This window comes from Vipera ursinii, assembly GCF_947247035.1.
Source record: "Vipera ursinii genome assembly, chromosome: Z".
Classification (NCBI taxonomy): Eukaryota; Metazoa; Chordata; class Lepidosauria; order Squamata; family Viperidae; genus Vipera; species Vipera ursinii.
The window spans coordinates 92,993,496-93,021,341 of NC_139517.1; the positions used below are offsets into that span (position 1 = coordinate 92,993,496).

Consider the following 27,846-nt stretch of genomic DNA (forward strand, 5'->3'; position numbering starts at 1 on the left):
CTCCTGAGCCGCATAAACCAGCCAGGAAGAGCACGGGTCCAATAAACATGTGGTGGAGCTCAATCTCCCCATAATCCTGTCCACTTCCTCCGAAGTCACAGAATCAAACTCCTCCCAGATAATATTGACAAGACCGCCTGTGTCCTGATCATCAGACTCTGCCCAGTTGGAGTCCAGACCGGTCCGAATCCGAGCAATTTTGTCCGACAGATGTTGACTAAACTCCTCGGCACGACCCTGCAAGGGTTCCTCCCTCACCTCCTGATTAAGGAGGGAGCGGGTCACCCTAAACAGGGCGGCCGGGCGGTTATCTGCGGACGCGATAAGGGTAGCGAAGTGATTAGACCTCGCCACCCTTATCGCTGCGAGATAAGACCTAATGGGAGTGGCAAAACGGAAGACCAGACACAGGAGATGATGATTGGTCCATGACAGGGGCATAACAATTGGGGAGCCCCCACCAAGATCATCTAACCACCGTCCAGATAAGAAAACCAAGTCAAGGGTGTGGCCTCCCTCATGAGTCAGTTCATGAATTACTTGCGTCAGGTCCATGGCCGTCATGGAAGCCATGAACTCCCGAGCTAACTCAGATGACCCTCCCAGGGATGGTAGATTGAAGTCACCCAAAACTATAAGTTTGGGGAACTCAGTCACCAACCCTGAGAGGATGTCAAGAAGCTCAGGCAGGGCTGCTGCTGCATGACTAGGTGAAAGGTACACCAGCAGCAAGCCCAACTGCGCCCCAGGACCACATCTCAGAAAGAGAGACTCACACCCAACTATCTGGGGAACGGTGGCCTCCCGTGGACACAAGGTCTCCCTCATAACTACCGGCACTCCCCCACCCCTACCCTGAGCCCGAGGCCGGTGTAGCACCCGGAAACCTGGTGGGCAAAGATCAACCAGAGGAATACCACCCTCTGGGCCCAACCAAGTCTTTAATAAGTGATTCTGAGTCACTTATTAAAAAGTATGGGGCAAATGAATCACTGTGATACTATTATTATGTAGTCCTAAATGCAGTACAATGATTATTCTAGGTTAGTCCAAATGTTGACCTGGAACCAGAAGTTGGCAACTTTTATAGAGACCGTGTACTACTTGCAATTTTTCACAATAGCAAAAAACAAAACAAAACAAAACAAAAACAAATGGCCAAAGTCTCCTGAAATTGTACCATCTAAGCTTATTTTTACAGTTATTATTAAATATCTAATAAGCTCTTGCCTTTCTAGAACAAACTCTTCCAGCCTTTCATGCTAGAACCTCAAATCATGGGATATGGTGATCTGAAATTTCAGCCACTTTTACTAAATGAATGTTAATTTGATTTTTGAGAACCTACAGATGCCACCAGCAATGTTACATGTCCCTGTGTTGCTTCTGGCAACCTCTGTTTTGTATTAACATAAACAAATGTTTACCCATTCCTTTTGCTATGATAAAAGCTTAATGTCCCTGTAATGTTTTTCCCATTGTTTGAATTTTGAAAGAATGTTTGATTCTTGAGTAAATACTCTCAATATTCTCATTAATCTATTGCAAACATTCTAAAATATGCATTTTCTGGAATTGGGATATGGTTTCTGAAATTGTCTTATGAAACTTTCCTAGAATGCTTTCAGAGGTAATTATTGCCAAGTTCAAATAATACTGATATTTTAAATAATTCTATGTAAAAAAAAATACTCAGATAAAATAATTCCTGAAATACTATTATATTTTCAAATTTAATCTACATTTCATTCAATTTTATAGAAAAAATTACATTTTCTATTGTAGTTCATGATATAATTTTTTTAGTTTATTATTCTACTGTGTTCATTAACAAAAAAAGACTATTTTCAATTCCTGAACAAGCATGTTTTTTTTCTTTTTTTAAAAAATAAAATCTTATCTTAATTGCTGAAGGCAATGTTTAAACAGCAACTTAATACATGAACATTATGAAATAGGACCATAAAATCTGATGAAAAATCCAGCATTGAACTAAAAACACACAAGAAACCAGCATATAAACGGCATACATCAAAACAGAGCCAGAGGCAAAACAAAACTGGTGTGTAGTTTTCTGGCAGCTATTAATGTTGCTAACAAATGCATTTTTCCTTTTATGTCTTTTCTTTGTTCATGTATATATCTGTGTGTCTATGAATATCTGCTTTTATTCTTCTGTTTACTATTTGATAAAAGATGTGATGAACAATACATGCACAAAAATACTTATTACAGGAAATAAAATACCTAAAATTAAATATGACACAAAAGATTTGTTGATTGATTATATTTAAACTTTTTAAAAACCATCTTATATTGTTATCCATACCAGGGAAGTACACCAATATTATTAAACATTTACATAACATAATGAAAATGTGTCACAATTAAGATAAAAAAAATTAACAAGTTCAAACAATTACAATGCCTGACTAAACAAAAAGAAATCATATCATATCATCATATCATCATATCATATCATATCATATCATATCATATCATATCATATCATATCATATCATAATATAATACATATAATATAATTAATGTAATGTAATGTAATAATATAATAATATTTTAAAAAGTTGAAAAATTAGCATTAGGCACATTCCCAGGAATGGGTTGTGGTCAAAAAAGTCAAAATAGCAGGTACAAACATGAAACTGCAGCTGTTGTCTAGAGTTTTTGACCTCTGATTCTAATTGACCTCAATCTACACATCTGTGTAGTATGTCACGCATGGGGCAAAGCATGCATAATATTGAAGTACAATATTGAAGTACAATGTAAATATAGGAGCACCGAGGCTGCATCATGTTAAAGGCCTTTCATTCTGTTGCCACAGAAATCAACTTTCACTGGATGTAATCAATCATGGCTTAGAGAATTATCTGCTAGGATGTTTAATATGGATTCTTGCATGAAGCAGACTCAAAATCTGAATGAACCCTTCTTTCTCCTGGATTCAGCACCAATGGGAAGAGTTGAAAGGAACAAGGGCAACAGTTTAAACTCAACCATGGCCTCAATAAAACACACACTGCTTTCAATCCTGAATATTATGATTTAGATGAAAGAGGACAGATATGAACATAAGAAATGTTCTTCACAAACTAAAACTAAGTTTGTTGAGAACTGTTGGCATAAAGGAGGTATAAGTGGGAAATAAATGGAATGTTGACCCTGGAAATGACAAGGAATTTATTGTCCAAGATCAATAATGCAAAATTCTAGCTACAAAGGCAAACCAAAATCATTGTTCAAAATTGATTGACATGAAATTTAACAAATATCAGACTTGAGTTTACTGTAAAGTTTGGTATGTAACAAGGGGGCATAACATTTCATCTGAACTAAGTAAAATCTAATATATAGCAGTGTTGAATTTCATCTAAACCCTGCAGCATTTAAAACTTTTTACAGAGCACAAGAAGGAATTTATGTGAAGAAAAATACCCTGGAATCAGTGCAGACAAAATTTTGTGGCTCAGTCTTCATTGCCCCTAATGGAACATGGCTCAAAAAAGAAATGCCTGCAATCCAGATCAAGGCTTGGAGAAGGAAGATAAACTACTAGCTAAAAATGCATTTCTTTCCAGTTGACCTGGCTTCTCTAGTTTGAATAGATAATTTACCTTCTCCTTGGAAACAAATCATAGACAAATATTGGCATTATATGGTTGTACTTTAGAGTATTACCAAGCCAAACAACTGCTCATCCAAACATAAATGATATGGAATTTTAGACCAAAGTTAATAGCTTGCCCTAAGATGGCAAAAATTTGATAAATTAGGGCATTAGGGGACCAATAAGGTACCTACAAAATCTAACATCCCCCAAACTGAGGACACATTTTTTTCCAAAGCTAGACATAACATTTTACTACCTCCATTGCTGCAAGGCAAATATTCCCAAACCCCCTTAACTGAGCATATCTGCCCACATGGTAATAAGGAGATCAAATCCATTTCATTAGTATTGCTATGCTGTAATTCTAGAGGGATGTTAGGTCTGCTTACATTATGCCCTTAATATGTAAATTTCCATGAAGGGCAGACAATTTTTATGTGAACCACCTTTTAAAACATTCTAAAGTCCTTATCTATTGTGCAGTATCCAAATTCTGTGTTACCAAAATGAAAGTAAAGCATGTGGTCATAGGTATAATCACTTCTGTTTTATTAATCACTTTCAATTTATTACAAATTAACTATCTTGCTTTAGGTGACAGGTATTTTTAGTTCATAGATTGTAATATTTTAGTATACTTCCACAGTATGGAAGTATGTTATGGTACTACCATTATAGTAGCTTATGTTACATTGTTATTGCTGAGATCCTTGTTATGCGATATGTCAACACTGCTAACGTTGGATGTTCCTGCTCTGACAACTGATGAAAATGCAGCCATTTTCTCTTCTCCTTTAACATGCTTTTTCTTTCTTTTAGAAATCAGGTGCAGCAGTGTGTGTGGGGGGGGTGTTGGGATGTAAGCTAAGCTAGCCATAATAATAACACTGCTGTGGGAACCCAAGGTCAAGCTGATAACGTTTTAGCAGGCCGAGGAGCTGAGGAGAAAGTCCACACTTTAAGCTAATTGGGGAATGTGCTTTATGACAGTTTATTGGGGGTGGGAATTGTACTTTGTTACTTTGTATCTGGGGGGAGGGAATTTAGTTTTGGGGTTCAGCCGATACTTTGTTTCCCGAATAAATGTTCTTTAAGGAAGAATTTTGCCTCAAGTTCTTCTGATGGGTTTCAAAAGAACGTGATGACATTAACCCCAAAACTACATTCTTTCTATCTTAACCAACTTGGGGTCCTGAGCTCCAGTCACCATCCCTAAGTCAAGGGATAGGCTGACAAAGACTCAGGGAAGATCTCAACATGGAGAAGTAAGAAGCACTTGAAATCAGCACCCCAGCCATGGCTGCCACCTCAGTGGAGGGAGTGCAAGCCAGCGCATTGGTGGAGAAGAATCTTTTCAACCCTTATAGATGAGGGCAAGACCCAAGGCTTGAGACCTGATCTGGTCATCGGAATAGACCCTGCCTGGTGGAGACTCCAAGCACCTCGAGGCAACCGTGCCAAAAGCAAATTCTTCAAAAGTGGCTGAAGTCAATTTGTAAGGAGGAACCTCTCGAGAGTCATGTTCCCTGGACCAATGGAGAGTCAGGAAATTGGCAACTACTGAGGACTCTGGAGAGTGGAAGTACCTGTCCACAGTCTGTAGCCAATCGGTGGAGAAGTTGGTGGAGAGATTCGAGGGGCTAGAGGTGAGGAATGGGTAGCAACCCTCACACTCTTCACATGATCATGATGATCAGCAGAGAAAATGCCAATCCATGCCTAAAAGAAGCCTCAGCCACACCTATGGAGTGCTTCGCCGCCCTCGAAGCCACCACTAATCTCCAGCCCTATGAGGAGCGACAGTCCCAGCTGCCACTCTGAACACAGCAGTCCAAGATGTCATCACTCTTCCAGAACTCCAGAGCGCCATTCACAACACAAGAACCTGAGCCACTATTGGGGCAGCCGAAGTTCAGATTGCCACAGGTACTGTGAAAGCCCTGACCGTCACGACTACCGGTCACATAGCCCTTCGCATCACAGTCAGCGCCACCTAAGCCTGAGGCCTATGCAGGAGAGATGCAGAGAGAGACTCAGATGTGAGTGTTCAACAAGGTATAATGCAACAGCTGCATGATCTATTGGCCAGGCAGCAACAGGTGGGAGTGCTGCAACTATTGGGCCCCTGCAGCAATTGGGGATGCTGCAGCCACCATCGCTGGGAGGTGAGCAACAGGTGAGAGTGCAGCAGCAGTGGGGCTGGCATCAGCCCCTGAATATGCAACAATAGTTGAGGGGTCCTAGAGCAACTAGGGATGCTGCAGCAACCACTGCCAGGAGATCAGCAGCTGTTGGGAGCGCAGCAGCAGTGAGGTTGGCAACAGCCCCTGAATGTGCAGCAACCACTGGGGGGCCTGCAATAACTGGAGATGCCACAACTGCCAGGAGGCCAGCAACCATTGGGAGAGCAGCATCAGTGGGGTTGGCAACAACCCCTGAATGTGCAGCAACCACTGGGGGGCCTGCAGCAGCTGGGGATGCTGCAGCAGCCACCATTGGGAGGTCAGCAGCCATTGGGGGTGCAGCAGCCACAGCTGGGAGGCCAGCAACCACTGGGAATGCAGCCACACTGGGGGGGCAGCAACCCATGGCACCTCCTCTTAGAGCGACTTTTGATGGTGACCCAGAGAGGCTGATTTTCTTACTCAATCAAGTACACTCCCACATGAATTGCAGTGCTAATTTCTACCCAAATCCAGCTGCTATGGTTGATGTGGTTGCTGCCAATTTGGAAGGGGAAGTGTCTGAATAGCTAAACAATTTGTGTAACAAGCAAGCGCCTGAGCTGGGGGACCTCCACCTCTTCCTACTTGGATAAAGAGCCAGGTCTGAGGACCCATCCATAGCCCTCAATGCAGAGAAACAAATTCATAAGATAAAACAAGATGGCAGGCCTACATTGGAATACAGCCAAATAGAGAGGTGGCCTGAGCAATCCCTAGTTCATCGCTTCATAGAAGGACTAGATGATCACCTTTCCCAGGCCTGCATCTATTGAGCTGCCCCTAACCTATTGCAGGAGTGGTATTAGGCAGCAGTAAGATTAGATGTCAAGCTTGCCCGTTATAAGAAGCCACCACCTCAGGAAGCCAGGCAGAAACTAGGCCAAACCAGGTGCCCACCCCCCCGAAAGTCTCTAGCCATCATGGCCGTGGAAGCCCCCAGGCCATCTGCCAGTCCACTGATCAAATGCTTCAGATGTGGGCAGCAAGTATACTGGGTGGTGTGTTGCCCAGTCCCATATCCCCAACAGCAAAGTAGATCGGGACCACCGGCAAGAAAGATACCAGCCCAGCAGCCAACAGAAGAGAGGTCAAACTGGATCACACAAGAACCCACTACCCAAGTCACATCACCCATGCAGGAGAGCGCTGAGGCCCAAGCTGGATCTGCAACCGCTCTGCCCTCCTACGACAGCAACGACGAAGGGGAAAACGACCAGATGGTGAGTCGACCTGTTCCACCTTTTTCTCTTGCTCCCAAGTTCATAGTGCCTAAGACAGGTGCATGAGTAGATTTGAAAGTGCTAGTGGACTTGGGGTGCTCCCGATGCATTATTAGCTTGCCATTTGCCCTTAAAATGGGTATATGTGGGATTTGAGCAAGCTGATGGCTCTTTAATGGGAGTAACTTTAGTCACACAATTGACTGAGCCAAAAATAGGTGAACATTGGGAGTTCATTCACTTCATGGTGGCTCCAAAGGTGACTGAGACTGTGATTCTAGGGCTAGCCTGGTTGGACAAATGGAAGCTGTTTATTTGGTATGAAAAGGGGATGAGGACTGTGAGATTACCTATAGGACCCAAGCTCCCTCTTAGTTCAACCAACATTACTGAGGAGTCCAGGCCACCTACCGAGTTAGCAAAGATAATTAACCTGTCTCAACCAGGCGAGCCACTCATCCCCAGAGAAAACCACAATCTAGTGGAGGTGTTTAGTGAGAAAGAATGCAACATTCTGCCTCAGCCCAATGATTGCACCAATGAACTATTACCAGAAGCTAAACTCCCATGGCCGATGATGTATACCATGACCCCCCTCAAAATGGATGAACTGCAGCAGTATGTGAACAAGAATCTAGCAAGTTATATTATTGAGCCAGCCAAATCTCAGGGGTGAGATCCGGTGTTATTTAAAGAGAAAAAAGACGGATTGCTTCATCTCTGCATAGACTATAAAGGGTTAAACCCTGTAGAAAACAAATACCCCCTCCCCCTCCTGAAGGACCTACTAACCCACCTGGCAAAGGGAAGTGTCTTCACTAAATTGGATCTAAGAGAGGCATATTACTGAGTAACGATAAGAGAAGGAGATGAATGGAAAACTGGTTTTAACTGCTTCATGGGAAGCTATCAATTTAAAGTCATGCCTTTCAGATTACAGGGGGCTTCAGCTGTCTTCATGCAGCTGATCAACCAGGTACTACATAATCATTTGTACAAAAGGAGTTTTGGTGTATCTTGATATCCAGCACGAATATGGCTGACCACATAACACTAATGCGAGAAGTGTTAAAGAAATTGTTGAATGCCAAACTGTATGTTAAACTATCAAAGTGTGAGTTCCATCAGACCCGACTGGATCTGAGGGCATTTTTTAAAATCCCATTTATATCCCACCCTTCTCCGAAGACTCAGGGCGGCTTACAATCTAAGAAGCACAAATCAATGTGCTTAGCAATAGCCTTCATTCTATGTATATGCCTGCTTATTAGGGCTTTCGTCCCCCACCAAGCAGCATTTTTACAAAGTCAGCTTATTGACCCCAACAATCTGGGTCCTCATTTTACCTACCTCGGAAGGATGGAAGGCTGAGTCAACCTTGAGCCTGGTGGGACTCGAACCTGCACTAATTGCAAGCAGCTGGTGTTACTTAAGAAGGCATTAGCCCACTGCTCCACCAAGGCTCTTGTTGAAATGGACCCTGCTAAGGTGAAAGCTATAATCAAATGGCAATCCCCAAAGACTCGCAAACAACTTCAGACCTCTCTGGGATTCACCAGCTTTTACCAATAGTTCATCTCCTTTGCCGAAATTGCTTTACCCCTCATGACTTATTGAAAACAGGCAAAGAGGTAGAAAACTGCAACTAGGCCAGCCGCTAAGATGGACTATGAACTGTCAAACTGCTTTTGAGAATTTGAAAAGACTATTTACGGTTGAGCCATCCTTAAAGCATCTTTGCCCAGGGAAACCCTTTGTGATTGAAGCCGATGCCAATGATGTGGCTGTCAGAGCTGTACTATTGCAAAAGAACCATGATGGAGTCGTACAACCCTGTGCCTACACCTCAAAAAAGTTCACCAATTACGAGAGAAGGTGGGCTTAAGAAGATACACCAAAACAGGAAGATTACATTAGATTAGATTAGATTAGATTAGATTAGATTAGATTAGATTAGATTAGATTAGATTAGATTAGATTAGAATTCAGCCACCAAAATCACCAAATAACTGGCCATTCTCAGTATCAAAACTAGTGTTATCAAAGAGAAATCAAAAGTATCAAAATAGTTACCACAACCATATAACTGAGGTCCCATCATTTTATTTATTTATTTGATTTATTTGTTTTATATACCGCCCTTCTCCCGAAGGACTCAGGGCGGTGTACAGGGCAATAAAAATAAGAATACAGGATACAAGATTTAAAGTCAAATGATTGTGCAAAATGTGGTGAGTTAGTTAAAATAATGTTAAAACCCCAAACCCATCAGGCCAGGCGGCTTGTTCGAATAGATAAGTTTTTAGATCACGCCAGAAGGAGCGAAAGTCGGGGGCCATCCGTAGTTCAGCCGGTAAGCGGTTCCAAAGGATTGGTGCGCCCACCGAGAATGCTCTCCCCCTGGGGGTCACCAGCCGACATTGTCTGACCGGTGGTACCCTGAGGAGGCCCTCTCTGTGGGAGCGTACAGGACGGAGGGAAGTTGACGCCGGCAGTAGGTGCTCCCGTAGGTAATCCGGACCCATGCCATGTAGGGCTTTGTATGTCATCACCAGCACCTTGAATTTCACTCGGAAGGCAACTGGAAGCCAATGCAGCTCACGGAGCAGAGGTGTAACATGGGAGTATCGGGAGACCCCCAAAAGAACTCGTGCAGCTGCATTCTGTACCAGCTGAAGCTTCTGAGTGGTCCTCAAGGGCAGCCCCATGTAGAGAGCATTGCAGTAGTCTAAACGAGAGGTCACAAGTGCATGAGTGACTGTACGCAAGGCATCCAGGTCCAGATAGGGTCGCAACTGGCGCACCAGACGAACCTGGGCGAAGGCCCCTCTAGTCACAGCTCCTATATGATCTTTTAAATATGCATCACACCCTGAACACTTTGAAATAAAGGAAATGGCTTCAATAATATGGTCGACTTTTTCTTACCCTCCTGGATTCCCCCTGCTCTCAACCAGATCTACTACACAGCTCTTACTGTTGGATGATAAAATAAAAGAGTTGGAAGGGACCTTGAGGTTTTCTAGTCCAACCCCCTGCTCAAGTAGGAAACCCTATACCATTTCAGACAAATGGTTGTCCAGTCTCTACTTAAAGGCCTCCAATGACGGACCATCCACAACCTCTGGAGGCTTGTTAACCTCTGGTTAACTGTTCTCACTCTCAGGAAATTTCTCCTCAGTTCTAGGTTGATTATCTCCTTGATTAGTTTCCATCCATTGCTTCTTGTCCTTTTGCCTAGTGGTGCTTTGGAAAATAGGTTCACCTCCTCTTCTTTGTGGCAGCCATTCAAATATTAAAATGCTGTTATCATGTTGTCCCCTGTCCTTCTTTTTAGTAGACTAGATATAACCAGTTCTTGCAACCATTCTTTGTATGTTTTAGCCCCCCTTAATCATATTTGTTGCTCTTCTCTGCATTCTGTACATAACATTATAGAAATGAATGCTATATTCTTTCATAAGATCTTGGAGGAAAGCAGGAAATATACAGTGATTGCATGAACTAATGCAAGAAAACCACATTCTACTTGTGAAATGCCACCAAGATTTTTTTTTCCTTTGAAAAGTATTTCTAACGCAATTTTTTTATTGTCCAGTGCTATGAAATGAGGGAAGAAATCTGCATAGTATATTTTTTCTGCGTGCTTTTGGAGAAAACTGTAGGGCTTGTGAAGAAGACTGTTTGATCTTAAGGCAAATATTCTTTTAAACCCCATGTTGCTGAACTTAAAAAGTTGCACTGACCAGAACAATTAGAAAGAAACTGGATGTGAGGTTAAGTGCATTTTTTAAAAATGCAAATAGCACAATAGAGAGATGGTAATTACAATGTTTTGGTTTGCTGTCAGACAGAAATTAACTGTTTCTCTTCCTGATGAAATACTGAGAAAAATTTCTCTGGCTTGATTAGAAATCACTGATTGCCCCATAAGGATGTTATTACCCTTTGATGAAAGCTTAATGTTAAATGTCCTCAAGTCTCTTCATCATCTTTATTGCCTTCCTTTGAACCTTCTCTGTCAATATCTTCAACTCAGAATCATACCCGATACTCCAGGTGTAGTCTTACCTCTGAAGAATGGAGAGGAATAATAATATCCTGTATGTTTGATACAAAGCTTCTTCTGATGCAGCTAGAGTTCAGGAGCAACTAGAGTCTTGGACTTCATTTATTATTATTAAATTTGTTTTAATTCTGGCTTACAGCATTAAAAGCAATAAAACCGTAAAGGATAAATATTTTTAAAACAATAACAATAAAATTACAATCAAATGTAAGATTGCAGTTAAAAGATGATCCATTAACTACTTCCAGCATGATACTTCCCTGTTTGGGCCCCAAACAGAGTCAGGTTTTCAGGTCATTATGGTAGGTCAGAAGGGTAGAACCCAATCTCATCTCAGAGATCAGAAGTTCCAAAAGGACCAAGCCATGTCAAAGAAGGCTTTCTTCTGGATCCTGCCATCTGAACTTCGTTGACCAACAGGACCCACAGATGCCCCCTCTGCCAGCAAGTGGGGTGGGCTAGGCCCATTGAGGTGAGGTGCAAGGAACCCATACCATAGTAAGTCCTGTTGGCTTTAAAGATAATAACCAACACCTTGAATAGCAGCCAGAAACAAACTGGCAGTCAGTGCAGCTCATACAGCAGTGGAATAACATGGGTCACTCTAGGGACCCTAAAAATTGCCCACCCACTGTACTCTGCACCAGTTGTAGTTTCTGAATACTCTTCAAGGATAGTATATTGCAGTAGTCCAAACATGAGATGACCGGGGCTTGAGTGACTGAATGAGGGACTCCAGATTCATGAAAGGCTTGCTTCACTTTAGTTTTAATTTGCTTGATAAAGTCTGGACTTAGTAAGAAATTCCAGTGTCACATATCCTTCAAGCAGTAATGTTAGTAATCGTTGGCCATTAGTAACTGTCTGAAAATGTACCTGTTGACACCAACCCTGTTCTGTCTCTGAGAGGTTTTTGAAGCTTCATCAGTATTACGTATACATGGTGCAGTAGATAATATATACTATAAATAACCATGAAATAATTAACATCAACAGGCTTTTTAAAAGCAGAAAGTTTTGAAATATAAGTGCACTCAGTTGAGACATCAAGCTTGTTCAGGTTTTAGTAACACTTTAAACAGTCAGAATCATTCATGACAATGTTACAAGCCAGAATACGCAATCCCCCTCTGAAGTCTAAGACTTTTAAGGCACATATGGATTTACTTCATTCAGAGTTTCCTGAATGAACATAGCACTTGCAAGCTTTTGCAAATACTTCCAGCATAGCTCAATCACTGACATGTGTAGCAAAACTAGACCTTAATAAAGTCACAGATGATAGAAATTAAACTACCTGTCCCTGAAGTGTATGTGGAGTTATTTAAACAGATTGCATGGCTTAAATAAAAATTAATTTGCATTTATTCTTTGTGGAAGCTACTGGATTTTTACCTACAGCATGCAAAAAGTTTTCTGTTTTTCCCTATGGAAATAAAAAAGCTCCTGCAATATGTTCCGAATGTAACTTTTCTCTCTCTCTTATACCTCTCAAAAATACAGCAATGAAGTAGTAGAGGGGCTTGGATAAAGGTCCATATAGAAGTTTTAAATATTAGTCTTTTCCAGATATGTCATTCTACAGTGCCCATCATTCTTAATCAACACTGGACAGCCTCTTTTCAGAGATATTTCCCTATGAAATTCCTCAATGCCTTCAACAACAGAACTTCTAAAGTATGGCCTGGATTAGAAAAGGTAGGATACATTCAGAGATATATTTGCCTTGAAAATATTGACATCAGCACAGAAAATGTTTTACAACATCTTGTATTATGTCATAAACTGTTTTATGATGGATTTTAGATCATAAAATGTTTTATAAAGTTTGCCAAATTTCAGTTCCACTGGGAGTCAAGGTTCCAGATTTTTGACACATTCTGCAACAGTCCACTTGAGATATTCAAAAATTGTCATACAGTGTTCTGCTGACCCAGTTAAAAGTTATAAGAATGAAAGTTTTAGTAATAGATAGACAGATGATGATAGATAGATAGATAGATAGATAGATAGATAGATAGATAGATAGATAGATAGATAGATAGATAGATGGATGGATAGACAAAATTTATGGTCTTCATGCTGACTGAGGGAGCAAGTAATCAAATAACTTTAAGGGCATCAGATAAAGGAAGGAATGTGTATACATTTAGTAGAGTAATACAAAGAAGAATCTAGAAAAACAGCAATGAGAATTTAGGCACATCCTTTGGACACTGTGTGGAACATACATTGGATCTGAATTTGAGCTTTTTTGAAGATGAGCCAATGGGCACAATCCAGTTTCTCCGCTTCATGCATTAATTTTATGGGAAAGCAATTTTAAGGCATCCATTGCAGCCTAAAAGAGGGCCCGTACTTCCTTCAGTTTAAAAACTAATGAAAAGAGATATGGCATTCTTGGATGAGTTTCAGATTAAATAGCCAAAATCTTATAAAATTCAAGCTTTTTTAAAAAAGAAAAGAAGCAAAATGGAAGGACATCAAAACTATTGTCTGAGTCAGAAAGGTTGCTGATACTTTCCAAATGGTTCAGAAGATCCTGTGTTCAGGAAGATTCTTACAAACCAAAGGGGATGATTTACAGCAATCTTAACTTCACTGTCCTCCCAGAATCTTTTGCTTAGAATGCAAAACCTTTTAATTGCCTTGGAGAGGTTTAAAACTTCCTTTACTTATTTGGAGATACTAGTCTTTTGGCTGTGATTTGTTCTCCAAGCTTGTTTTAATATAATTCCTGAATGTTTCGTTACCAAATTTGGTAACATCATCAACAGGATTTTCTTGTCCTATTCTCTTTAGCTCATAAGCGTCTTGTGTGCCAGTGTGGTCAGTTGTTTGGAGCTATATTTGAATTCTGAGCAGCTGATTGGTTCTCTTGTTGATTGGCACTTTGAATGGTCTGATTTTTCACATATTGATATGTTAGATCTAAATCAATATGTTTGTTAACTGCTCCTTTGGTGGAATATCAGGTCTCAATAAGTTTACTAGTCTTTGTCCCACAATATCTGCCCACTCTTGGACTATCTGTCTGATGGAAGATGAATACTTCATGTTTTTTGTTGTAGCAAAATCATATCATGAAATGGTACATGAATGGAAGAACAGCAAAAAGAGGAACAATTATAATTTCTAGCCAAATGGACATGTTTACAGTGTATCAGATTATTAAAGTTGGGGTAATCATGGTTTCCAAGGGCTGATGTGCAAAGTATGTGCAGCCAATTTAGGATACCTATGGTTGGAAGATTAAAGACAACTAATATGAATTAGGTACTTACTCTTCCACTTTTATTTTCAAAATTACTGTTATTCTGGCAGGAGGTTCCTCTTTAAATTTTATATAGAAAGATAAGTTGGATATATGGGAGAGGAAATATTCTGGACAGTGGGGATTTTTTGACATGACATTTTGCTTATCAAACAAGGTAGTCAAATTTTTTGCTCATTAAGGAGTTATGGCATCTCTGCATTTGGCCATTATAATTAATTCTGTTTTCACAGTCCTGTTTCACCCACAATGTTAGTTCCTGTTTTATCAGCCTGCTCAAAAATGAAAAATATAATGGACAGAAATAGTAAATAATCTTGATGCGTAGCAAGTCATGGAATAAAACAATTTTTCACCATGAAACTGCTTCCTTCTTTCTATCTCAATGGCAACCTATTCCTCCAGTAACAATTGTATTGTGAATCTTCCCATTCATGTCATATGAGGAACTGAAGAAGCATCTTGGATTAGAAGTGAAATGTTTTCAAATAAAAAACCCCCAAAAATCCAGTTGCCTTTTGAAAAATACCTCTAGGACAACCATTACTTGAAAAATTGAGAACATCCCTAGAAATATGTGAAGAACTATCCAAACAATGAACTGGAGGATCATCCTGGTTGTGAAGTTCTTTCAGACTGAGGAGTGGCTATAGGAAACATTTGTATAAGAAAGGCTATAAAGCCAGTGAAAATCTTGCAATAAAATAAAAATGACAAAAAATATAAAAAGAAGAATATAAAAATACAAAGTTGTTATACCGTTATCTCCTTTTCTTCAGAAATGGCAAAGTCGTCCTAAACGGTGTTGGAAATATTTGATAGCTGTTGCTGACATCCATCATTGGTAGCCTACTTAGTTAATATTAATTACATGTAATTAAACTATACAAAATAAATTGGTTTTCTGACTCATGGGCATCACCTGTATGATATGCTGCCAAGACTTTTTTGAAATGAAATTAATTCTGCCTTTCAGTAATACGCTATTCAGAGTTATATTCAGGTATTCCAATATCATCTTGCTTTGCTCAAAGAATAACCAAACCAACCAAAGGAAACAAAGTTAATACTAATTTAACACTTCTGTATAACATACCTGGATTCCTACAAGGTGTTACATTCATTTTTCCCCAGCACAGCCTCATTCAATTTTAAAGACCTGACACTGTGCATTGACCTTTCTGTTCCTGCTTTTTTTCATTTATTTTTTTTAACAAACTTTGAATTGGACAGCTGCCTTATTTTATAAGATAAATGTGGAATTCTCTTTTGTCTGCAGTATGGTCCCTTGGGTACCAGGACCAAAACCCAAACTTAGCTCTGACACAGCTGGAGAGCCCATTCCTCAACTAAACAAATGCCTTAAGCCCTTTTATGCTTTTTACAGCATGTCAAAATTCATATTGGCTGCCAATATTGATGTGATTCGTGTTGCCTCCTCTGAGCCATAAAAGAGGTAGACAGTTATCAATTTTTGAGGTGTATCCAAGGAATTTGAGGGCAGATACACATCCAAGTTATAAATGATTCCAAAGTCACAGGCCTCTCAACCTAGAAGCTGATTTTACATAAAGCAACATTTTTGTTATTTATTTATGTCCAATATTTGTTTAAACAACTACAAAGCAATGATTTACTCAAAAGAAATTTGCTATATTTGTAAGACTTATCTCATGTATTTTGCTGAAGGCATTGGATTTTTATACCATTACTTGTATAGTATTGACAACGTTATTCAGAACTGATTTTTGTTGCAAATTCTCTCTTTCCTTTACATCCATCCTCAAAGCCCATATGATTCATGAGGTTTTTAGTTTATTTCCTTGTTTGCAGAGTACATTTACATAGGAACTAGTCTCTGAATGGTTATATTGCTAATGCTCATCTTTAGTTATGTTCAATTAATAAATATGCTCACAATTATATATATATATATATATATATATATATATATATATATATATATATATATATATATATATATATATATATAATGTGTGTGTGTGTGTGTGTGTGTGTGTGTGTATACATATACATCTGCTCTTTAGAAGGCCAGATCCTGAAGCTAATACTCAAATACTTTGGCCACCTAATGAGAAGGAAGAACTCACTGGAGAAGAGCCTAATGCTGGGATTGAGGGCAAGAGAAGAAGGGGACAACAGAGAATGAGGTGGCTGGATGGAGTCACTGAAGCAGTAGGCCTGAGCTTAAATGGACTCCAGAAGATAGTAGAGGACAGGAAGGCCTGGAGGAACATTGTCCATAGGGTTGCAATGGGTCGGACACGACTTCACAGCTAACAACAACAAGGCATATACATATACCGGTACATATACTAAATTAATATAAAATGACTTTTGCAATAGCGATACTGCCTGAAGACACTCCTAGATTGGGGCTGATAAGGCAAAAGATTTCTTTTCCCCATGTTTGGGCCAACCAGGTGCATTGGAAATAAACAGTTAAGATATATAGATATACATGTTTAAAACAAGAAACAAGGATCACCAAGACTTAAAAATTTATTAAAACTGAGCTTTCTTCAGTGCCTGCTGATATCGTCAGAGTATAAGCTAGGATTGGGAAGCATGTTCTTATAGTCTCTGTGAGGCCAGTAGTTTGGCTAATGAGTGTGTAACAGGTCTATTGCATTCCTGCCCTCCTGCAATCAAGGTCTCACCAAGGTAGTTGCATGGACAATCATTGCAGCTTTGGTAGACCACTGATGACATTTCGCCTGCGGCTAAGGGTTCTTTGGGGCACATAATTCGTGAGCGGAGGGGTGCATCCATTGCAATCATCCCACCACCCACAAAATCAGCTGCATCTGCACATTGTTCAACAGAATTCACATGCACTGCAGCAAACCAATGGAGAAATCCAAGGAGCATGCACCTCTATATTGGGTTTCCATATGAAATAGATACACCATTGACCTCATCCGACGCTGCCAATTACAATGGGTATCATGACTTGAGGATGACAGAACCACCACCTCCACCTGGGCCACACTCCCTTACATCCATGGCATCTCAGAAACAGCAGCAAGAATGTTATCAGCACACAACATTAGAGTAGCACATAGACCCAGTCAAACCCTCCGCTCATGAATTATGTGCCCCAAAGAACCCTTAGCCGCAGGCAAAATGTCATCAGTGGTCTAACAAATCAGCTGCAATGATTGTCCATGCAACTACCTTGGTGAGATCACAAAATGCCTGTGGACAAGGCTTCATAAGCATGAATTGGCTGTTAAACAAAAAGAAAAACGATCACATGTATGGGCTCATATCATTGAACACAACCACACGTTTAACTTTACAGAAGCCAAAGTCATCGCTCATGATGCAATTAAGGGGGGCCACCTGCTAAAGGAGGCTTGGTTATGCAACCAATATTCTGTGAATCGGCACATCGAATTATTGCCAGCCTATCAGATGCTGCGTCAGCATGAGTCAACAGGCAAGAAGACAGAAAGGATGAACCAACAACCACCATTTCCCTGCATGAACAAGAAAATAGAGGATGACAAGTTCTCATCAATTAATGTGTCATCACAGTGAACGATGATGAGAAGGCAGACCAGAGCCAAAGACATGGGGAGAGGGCACCTGACTGGTGTAAACGATGAGGCTGGCACCAGGGGTGAGCGGCAGACTATGACAGCAACAGTGAGTGTGAAAGGGTTAAACAAACAGCAAGAGGATTGCTTGTGGCAGGATGAACACTCCTGATGGGAGGGGTGAGTGGAGAGAGGCAGAGCGCCTGAAATCAAACAGATGTCAGTGCGCCTGACGTAGACAGGACCGATGCAATTGATTGCAGGAAGGCGGGAGCACAATAGACCTGTTACACACTCATTAGCCAAACTACTGGCCTCACAGAGACTATAAGAATGTGCTTCCCAATCCTAGTTTATACTCTGACAATGTCAGCAGGCGTTGACGAAAGCTCAGTTTTAATAAATTTTTAAGTCTTGGTGATCCTTGTTTCTAGTTTTAAACATGTATATACTCAAGATTCATATTTTTAGGACTATTTTAGATACATATACATATAGATACATACTGTACATACATACACACACACACACGTATGTACGTACATACATACTTAACTAGAAAACAGAAAGAAAAGCTACTTACACCAAGACCCCCGCAGGGCAGCAATGAAAAAGATGTGTGAGGTGCACTGCCTGTATTAAAAATAAGAAATAAAAATGTACATGAAAATATATTTTCCCCAAAATGTACTATTAAATATTTTTAGTAATTAATCAAATAGTAATAACATTTCTTAAAATCTTCTCAAAGAAATTAAATTAAGCTAAGGATAATTTTTTGGGGGGACTGGTTAAGCAAAGTACAAAGCCTCTTGAACAGATGTCACTGATCTTGTCCTCTCCAGATATGTTGGACTATAATCCCATCAAGTGCCATACTTGTTAGAAATAATGGAGTTGTAGTCCAATACAAGAAGATAACATGATTTTATACACTGCAGTTATTTTGACTCTCGTTTGCCTTTTTTTCCCCATAATCCCCAAAGTTGTAGCTTTCCCCCCCATACAGCAAGTATTCAAGCATTTTGGTTACAAACTAAGTATTACAAACCACCCTTCTACATTTTTTCTGATATTTTCTATCTTTTTCCAATCATGGTAATTAAAAATATACATATATGTTAGACGTAGGCATCAATTCATTTCAAATCATTACAATGTGCGCTGTTTTATTTCCAGTCCCTTTTCTAATGATTTCTACCATTGAATTTGCCCTTTTCATAGCTATCACTTACCAAATCAGCTATTGATTTATTTGGTTGACTGTTATGACCCAAACATATTTTTCCTGGTTTGACTGGTTTGAACATACATGAAGTTGGGGAGGTACCAAATCAAACCAAAAGCAAACCAAAGGCTTTTGGTACAACTGCAACCACGTAACATAGCTTCCTATAGATTATAGATAGTTCTCAAACATAATACATAAAACAAGTTTGTTTTTACAGCCCTCAGATTATTCCTGGAATGGATAAAGCAGACATTCCATGACTGTATGTGTCTTAAGCCTCATAGTTTTGCACAAATCAGCCCTTCAGTTTAAAAAAAAATACTAGGGCCAAATTCTCTAAATTTAGCAGGGAGTTGGGGTGAATATGTGAATAATAAATGTGAATAATAAATATATATGTGAATAATAATATATGTGAATAATAAATTGTTATAATAATAAATATATTATAAATAATAATACATTTATTATAAATGAATTAATATTTATATTCCTGATGTCATTTCATTAATACTCTTTCCATATAATCTATGAATCTACCATCTATGTTCCCATCTTTATTGCCAATCTACTCTCCGAGATATACTTTTGATTGTTTTACTCATGAAAAATCATACAATCTCATTAGGGATGATCCTTTCTTTAAAATAGTGGGTAAATCTATTTGGGGAATAAACCAAGTTTTTCATTTCATTATTTTGGATCAACCCAGTTCTGAGGAAAATGTCTTTAATCCTTTTTCAGAATTTTCAAATCAATGCTCATGGCAGTTGAACTGAATTGAACTGAAGCATATGTTAATAACTTTATTTTGGCTTATCTATTGCTACTTTTGAATTTCCATGGTAGTTGGAAGATAAAGAGGAATTATCTGTGGCTAACCTTTCATTATAAGAACTTGATGGAATTTATATTAATTATTTATATGATCTCTGAATCATGATTTTCTCACCCTATCCTATAAACCAGGGGTCTTCAAACTTGGCCCTTTGATGACTTGTGGACTTCAACTCCCAAAATTCCTCAGCCAGGCACACTGGCTGAGGAATTCTGGGAGTTGAAGTCCACAAGTCATAAAAGGGCCAAGTTTGAAGACCCCTGCTATAAACCATGCAGAGTTCTTTTAAACAATACAAAATACTTCCCATGATCTTCAGTTGAAATTAACATAGGTACAATAACAGAATGCTTCATGCATATTGAACAATTCACAGAATGCTGAGTAAGAGTTCATTGCAATGATTTTGTTACTGGAGATTCATCTCAGAACATGGAACACGAATACCAATTGCACTGGAAGTTTTCTGTTGTTGCCACAATCAGTTTCTGCCAGTGGTGGTGTAAAGTCGCGTGTTTCACATAGAGACGGACACAGAGCTGGGGTAACGATGAGTTTATTCAGAACAGAACGAACTGGGGAAACAGGGGGAACCTGGCGTCTATTTGTACCTGCCCAGGTGGATGGCATCCAATCAGTTCAAACCTGGGCTTCCCGCCAGTGCAGGTGACCAATGGGTTCAAATCCTGGCTTCCCGCCAGGCTGACCATGCCTGGGGCTGTCAACAGCTTAAGTCGTTAGGCTTATCCTGAGTGAGCAGTTATCGCCGGAGCTGTCCAACCCTCCTGCTGATCTGCACCATCAGCCTCCTGCTGTGCTGTCCTTTGTGTATGCTGGGAGGTATACACTGCAGGTGGGATTCAAATAGGTGAATAACCGGTTCTTACTGACCAAATGTATAGTATACTAAACCCATTTGCTTTAAATGGTTTGTGTATTTGTTAGGGTTTGGGTTTGATAGGAAGGGAGAAGATTTTTGTAAAACAAAGTCAGTATTTCTAGAGTTTGCGGCCTAATCTTTGAGTTATCTCTATTTAATTTTTAAATATTATTATAATTATTAATTTGAGTGTGCTTTATATACTGTTGTATGCATGATCTTCTTTTATGATAATTAATTTGGGAGAATGAAATAACTTAATGAGTCAGCAAAGGTCACTGTTGTAGTGGACAGAGACTGGACAATATTTAGAAGCAAGTTCACACTACATCTTTTGTCTTTCCCAATTCAAAATTCAGAAAATTATGCTACTGATTTTTAGCAACTATGGTAAAAGTCCAGAGCATTTTAGGTGCTGGAGATTAAATGGCAATGTTTTTCAAACTTTATAAGTTTAAGATGTGTGGACTTCAGCTCCCAGCATTTGCCAGTAAGATGTTAAAGGTTGCCAAGTTTGAAAAACGCTGCTATATTCAATATCCGAGCTTTGGCTTTCCTATCCTGCCCTGGAATCATTACAAAAAGAGGGGTGGGGCTGTGAGGTGATGGGTTTACAAATATGTTTTGATTATACCAATCAAAAAGAAAAATATTTAGAAAAGTTGCAAAACAAATAGTACGTGGAAATCCCAGTTATTTTACCTTAGTTCAGGAAAACCCAATCTTGCATAAACTCTGATTATCTAGTTATTTCTGTGGTTGGTTTTGGAAAATGCAGTATTTTAAAAGCTCAGCCATTCTGATGATACCCACGCCATACTAGTATTTGTATCTGAGAATGTCGTTGCCTGCAAACTAATAGAAACCAGAGGAGTCTGGAGGTCTTCTAGTGGTTTTCATTACCAAACTTCAGACCAATAGTTATTCAGGTAAGAATAAAACATTAAGAAAGCCTTAATGTTATGATACAATCACACATAATGTGCAGATTCTGAGTATGTCAATTTTATTTAGTATGAAGCCTGAGCTAAAAGGATGAGAGGGATTGAGACAGCATAATTTGGCTATCTCTAGGGATGCTGATTTTTATAATATATTAGCAAAAAGAGCAATAGAAAAAGAATGGAAACTAAGAACTGAGCAAATGTTCTGAATAGCTCTTATTAAAACAATAATCTATATTGTCAATTGTTAAAAGAATGATCTGTACTGTCAATTTCCAATGATTTACAATGTGGCACCCAGTGTACTAATACATAGTAATGAATGTATAAATAGTCAAAACGGTAAATTTTTCAAGGTAGTGAAAACTAAAGTTTCTTCTGTCCCTTAGTAACTTTGTACCTTAACTCAGGAAAAGAAAAAAAACCCGCTCAAATCTATATTTAGTTAAACTGAACCAACTTTAAAAGGATACTTTTGTCGCATTATTGCATTTTATATTTATTGGTTGGTTAGAATATGAAATTGATGGTTTTTTGTTTCACCTTTTCTTTTGTTATGAAGCCTCCCCCTCTTTTTTCTGGGTACAATATAATAGCATAAGGTTAGGACTACCAGTCCTTTGTAAAAATAACGATTTGGAATTATGATACTGTTCCTGTCTTGTAATATTAACTGGAAAATTTAACTGCTAGTGAAAGATAAAGTAAAGCCCAGCATATATTTTACATTTTCCCCTTAAAATATAGACCATACAAATGGCACTCATAACTGCACAAGCATTGCACATACAATCAGATCAAATCTGCCATCTTAGTCAAGTACAATTGTGATTGTCTAGGAAACATCATCTATAGTAAGCACACGCCTCCTGATTCAAATTCCTGCAGCATCCAAGAAAGCAAACTCTCAAATCCATTGCAATATAATGTCAAACCCAAATAGAAGCACAAGTCCCTATGGAAAAGTTGGATGGTCTCCTATTAGGAAGAGGGCATAAGATGGCCAATTTTTTTTTTGGGGGGGGAGAGATGAAAGAGCTACACATATCTGAGCAATCTTGTACTGTCATTAGATTCATTCCTGGTTTTCATTGCTCATGACAAATTCTCATTTTTTGTTGTTGTTGTGCTGTGCTCAGATTCAGTCTATAGATCTGAACTCTAGATGTTAGTCATCTAGGCCTTCTTTCTCCTCCATAAAAATCAATATATTTGGATTTGCCTTTCCAGACATTTTTCTCTTTATTCCTTGGACTGGGATCTATTTATAGCCAGACTTCTCTTCCTGAAATATATTAAAGGTAAAGGTAAAGGTTCCCTTGCACATGCGTGCTAGTCGTTTCCGACTCTAGGGGCCGGTGCTCATCTCCATTTCAAAGCCAAAGAGCCAGCGCTTGTCTGAGGACGTTTCCGTGGTCATGTGGCCAGCATGACTAGACGCCAAAGGCTCACGGAACGCTGTTAGCTTCCCACCATAGTGGTCCCTATTTTTATACTTGCATTTTTACATGCTTTCAAACTGCTAGGTTGGCAGAAGCTGGGACAAGTAACAGGCACTCAACTCTAAAATTATGACTTTTTTTCTTAATGCTTTATAAATACTTAATGTTCTATAAATACAGTATGTGATTGTGGAAGGCGGAGGAGGAGAAGGAAGAAAAATAGTTTTTCTTCCCATTTATAATTTTAAAAAGCCACAGAAAATGGATTGGGAGAACTAATTTGTCCTAGTGGTTAAAGCACCAGGCTAGAAAACAGGATACTGAGTTTCATGCTTTAGGCCTCAGGTTCGGGTGACAAGCTGATCAGTCAATTATGTTGCAACCAATGGATCAACGTTTGGGTGATCTGAAAAAAGTGGACCCTGTACTTGCAGAAAAGAGGCAAGGAAGAAATATAAAATGGATTCCCATATAATTTTATAAGTGTAACTTAACCTTAGCAAGAATTTTTACAGAGATTCAATCTTTTCCCTAAAACAAAATCTCAACATTTTGAAGAGAATGTGTGCTATAAACAGCCACAGCTTTTGGCAGTGTTTCCGGGGGGAGGAACTAATTGATTATGATTTGATTACACACTATGTGAACACATTAGATCGCCTATCTTCTGCCACTGCAGCTGTAATGTATTGGGATTTACTTGAACTGCTTTCACCTGTCTTTTGAATGCTGCTTAAGGTTGCTCAATTGGTGTGTCTGTGTAACGGTTACTGACTTGCCAGACAAGCTGTCTCCAAGAAGATCATTGGAGGATTTGGAGCAGGAATTGGTTCCTTTAAACCTATTGGCCACCGCCTAGTGGCCAACCGTATAAGTAGCTGCGCAGGACCCTCTGTTTCAGTTCTGTTCCTGTTTGCCTCAATAAAGCTATGTTCCTGTTTGCAACCTCTCATCTCGCTTACTGCCTCCAAAGAACTCACTACACAACAGCAGCAGTGATACTTTCTGCTCTATCTGCCTTTTTTGTACCTTCTGTTGGCCCCACAGTCTCAGGGATTGAATATGATTATAAATATATGCTTCAGGCAAAGCTGCAAAATATACTCAAATTCAGCCAATTTGGCTGAAAAGGTCAATAAAATGCTTTAAATACATTAAAACAGAAACAAATAACCAGTCCATTATTTGCCAATTGTTTGTGCACCTCAGTAGATTAATATATCTTCAAATCATGGCAGACTTCGCAGGATCATAGTATTATGCAAAATGTTCCAATTCAATACACCATGAATCTTTATCCCACCATGTTAGAGTCTTTGAGAAAATGTTTTTCATTTTCCCCATAAAGACAGTCCGTGCAATATTGGACAAAAATCTAGGCCTAGGGCCTACCCTACCACACACACTGTACAATAGCCTGATTCCAGCAAAACCACATAGGAAGGAGAAGAAAGACAAAAACTGACCCTTTCTTCAAAGCACATTTATCAGGGACTAAATCCCACTGAATGTATCGAAGTACCCTTCTCAAAAGGGAAGTGCATACATTATCTCAACTGTTACCATTTGAAAAGCCATTTCAACAAGCCTGTTCCAAGTGCTGATCCCTACGTAGGTGAAGGCATCACCTGAACTCTGCTTCAACCAGTGAAAGATGTTGTTTCATATAAATTCATATTTCAAAACAGTGTCAGTATAACACAGCAGGGACCCAAGATCCATTGCTGTGTGTAGTGGAACCCAGATGGTACTCATGACTTTAAAATATCTGTCTTACCCCTTGAAATTATTTTGCCTTCTAGGACTGTTCAAGTAAAAGAGGCTGAAAACTATCCCTTAAGGATATGGGTCATGTGTCCATTCCTTTTCTGACTTACTCACCAAAGTATAATTGTTTATCCCCTAAAGGTTAATAACCAGATGATCATAAAAGCAGAATGAGATTTCTATGGTTGATTTTGAGCCAGTGCCTTTCCCTAATCTTTACTGGCTCTCTCTGCAACATTCTCTTTCCACAATGAATTGCATCTGGAAAAAGTGTTTTGTTTTGGGTGGGTGGGGGGCGGGTGTTACATCGCTTGCCAAGTATTTTAAACTGACACCAGCTATGACTAATGACAAGGCTGGAATGTGCTGTTCTCAGTAGAATAGAGCCCTTTACAGACCTAGGATTTTCCTGGGGTCCAGCTTCTGTCTGTTCAGGGGACTGGTGCCATAGAGCAGTGAATGATGTTCGGAGTGAACCAGCTGTATTTCTTCCAAACTGGCTTTTCGACCTTGAATCCGCTGAAAGAGAGCAACAGAGCTCTATAATATTCCACTGATAATATACAGGGGAGGGGAAAGAAAGGAAATCCAAAACAAAATTGAATAGGATTAATCATGGGCAGTAATAATTGCATCATATAGGAATGTGACAACTGATATTCAATATGATACAAGAAAGCAAAAACATGATTTCTCTCTCTCTCTCTCTCTCTCTCTCTCCCTTAAATAAATGGATTGATGTTATGTTAAAATAACATAGGACTTTGTATGACAGAAATTAATGCCCTTCTCTTTTTTCTTTTTTTCCTCTTCCATTCAACCCTTTATGAAGGCTACAGTAAATATGACATAATCCATGCAATAAATGATTTTACAGGGGTGAGAGGAGTGTGATCCAGATCAAGATGGCAAGAAAGGGAAAAAGTAAAAAAAAAACCTCTCAACCTTCCCCCCTGAACAGCCTATGGATCTGACGTGTGTGTGTGTTTGTGTGTGTGTGTGTGTGTGTGTGTGTGTGTGTGTGTGAGAGAGAGAGAGAGAGAGAGAGAGAGAGAGAGAGAGAGAGAGAGAGAGAGAAGAGATTGTCAGACTAATATCAGTACTTTTTAAAATTCTATTTGAAAATCTTTGTCTTGCAAAAAGATTTTATATTTTATAAATATAGCACAGAGTACAAAATTCCAAAACTTAACCTTTGATTTCTCTTTAATTTAGAATTTAATTTAGCAGGGACATGAATTACCACTAGAATTATTTGCTAATTAGGATGCTTCTGAATTTCTTTCAAATTCTCTGGGAAATGCTTTAAGCTGATTGTGTTATGAAATGGGAGAGAATTATTTTGTATCACATTCTTGTTTTCATTGCATGTAGCTACTTTGGCTCCTCAGACTTCTTATTCTAGAAGAGCCAAAAGGAATTACCTGTAATTAAATAATATGAAACCATGGAAACTGCCAGACACTGGAAGGATGATGCTACAAGGGAAGGTATGACACAACCCTTGGCTTTTCCATAATTAAGGTAAGCAAAAGAACCCCACACCCCATCCTTTAGAATCCCACCACAACTTCTTCTTCTCTGCTTTAGGGGGAAAAAGAATCAAAAGTGATTTATTTTCCATCAGATTGAAGCACAGTAAAAAGAAAAAGGACAAAAAAGTACAGAGAAAATTTTTTTGGCAAGCACGAAACAAAACAAAACAATCCCCACTGGTCATGAATCACAAAGAAATGAGAATAGAGTTAAGTGCCAAGATAGTCATTCTAGAATGGATATGAGGAAAAATAGCAACTAAGTGAGAAAGTAAGTTGCCCAGTTCCAGTTTGACGTCGTAGCCTAACAGACACAGGAAGATGGGGCTCCACTGTGCCCCCATTTCCACCCCATTTCCACCCCATTCCCTTAGGAAAAGAAAAGTAGCAAATTAATTGCTTGGGGGAAAATAGAGAAAATTACAAGATTAATTTGGAAGCAATACACATATATAACTTTGAAATTTGGGGACTAAAAGTGCTTTTGAGATTCTCTTTTTTTTCTAAAGAGACTTAAAAATTTTGCCCCACTGTGGACCCTAAAAAAGATCAAAAGTTGCCCCAAAGAGGCAACAGAGAAGCAGGGAACCCTCATTGATCGCAGGAGGGTGTTGGTCCTTCTGTATGAACTGAGGAAGCCCTCCAAACCAGTGGGGGAAAGACTGGCTATATTTGTATGGCCAATCAGAAGCTGCTGACAACTAAAGAAAATAAGCATTAACCAGCAACTTTCGAGCAATGTGGATGGAACTGGGTGAGACCCTATCCTCTCTTTATGACTTTAAGACTTTTTCCTGGGAAACAACTGCCCAAAACAAAGAATCCTCCTCAATGAGAGAGGGAAGGGAAATTTCCACCCCATTCCCTTAGGAAAAGAAAAGTAGCAAATTAATTGCTTGGGGGAAAATAGAGAAAATTACAAGATTAATTTGGAAGCAATACACATATATAACTTTGAAATTTGGGGACTAAAAGTGCTTTTGAGATTCTCTTTTTTTTCTAAAGAGACTTAAAAAGCTTGTAATATAAGTTTGGATATAAAAAGCTGGAAGATGGTGTCAATGACATCTAGTGGTGAACTACAGCACTACAATTTATTATGCCTAAAGGAAACTTGGCTGCAAGCCCAGTCTCAGATAAGAATCTTCTTGTTTTCAGAAACTTTACTTTTGAAGACTGCAAATGGAAAAAGGGTGGGGGGACCCTCTTGGGCTGCTTATCTGTGTG

General features: G+C 39.2%; 1 protein-coding gene across 1 annotated transcript in view; it reads right to left on the minus strand.

The window, feature by feature from the left end:
• The window catches only part of LOC310650197 (histone deacetylase 9-like), a gene marked incomplete at both ends in the record, with an annotated part of 188,845 nt that overhangs the window by 153,731 nt on the left and 7,268 nt on the right, over positions 1-27,846 (minus strand). Inside the window, 2 exons of the mRNA XM_083379028.1 lie at positions 18,566-18,611; positions 25,479-25,603. Coding sequence (XP_083235154.1) covers positions 18,566-18,611; positions 25,479-25,603 — 171 coding nt within the window. The remainder of the gene's footprint in view (positions 1-18,565; positions 18,612-25,478; positions 25,604-27,846) is intronic.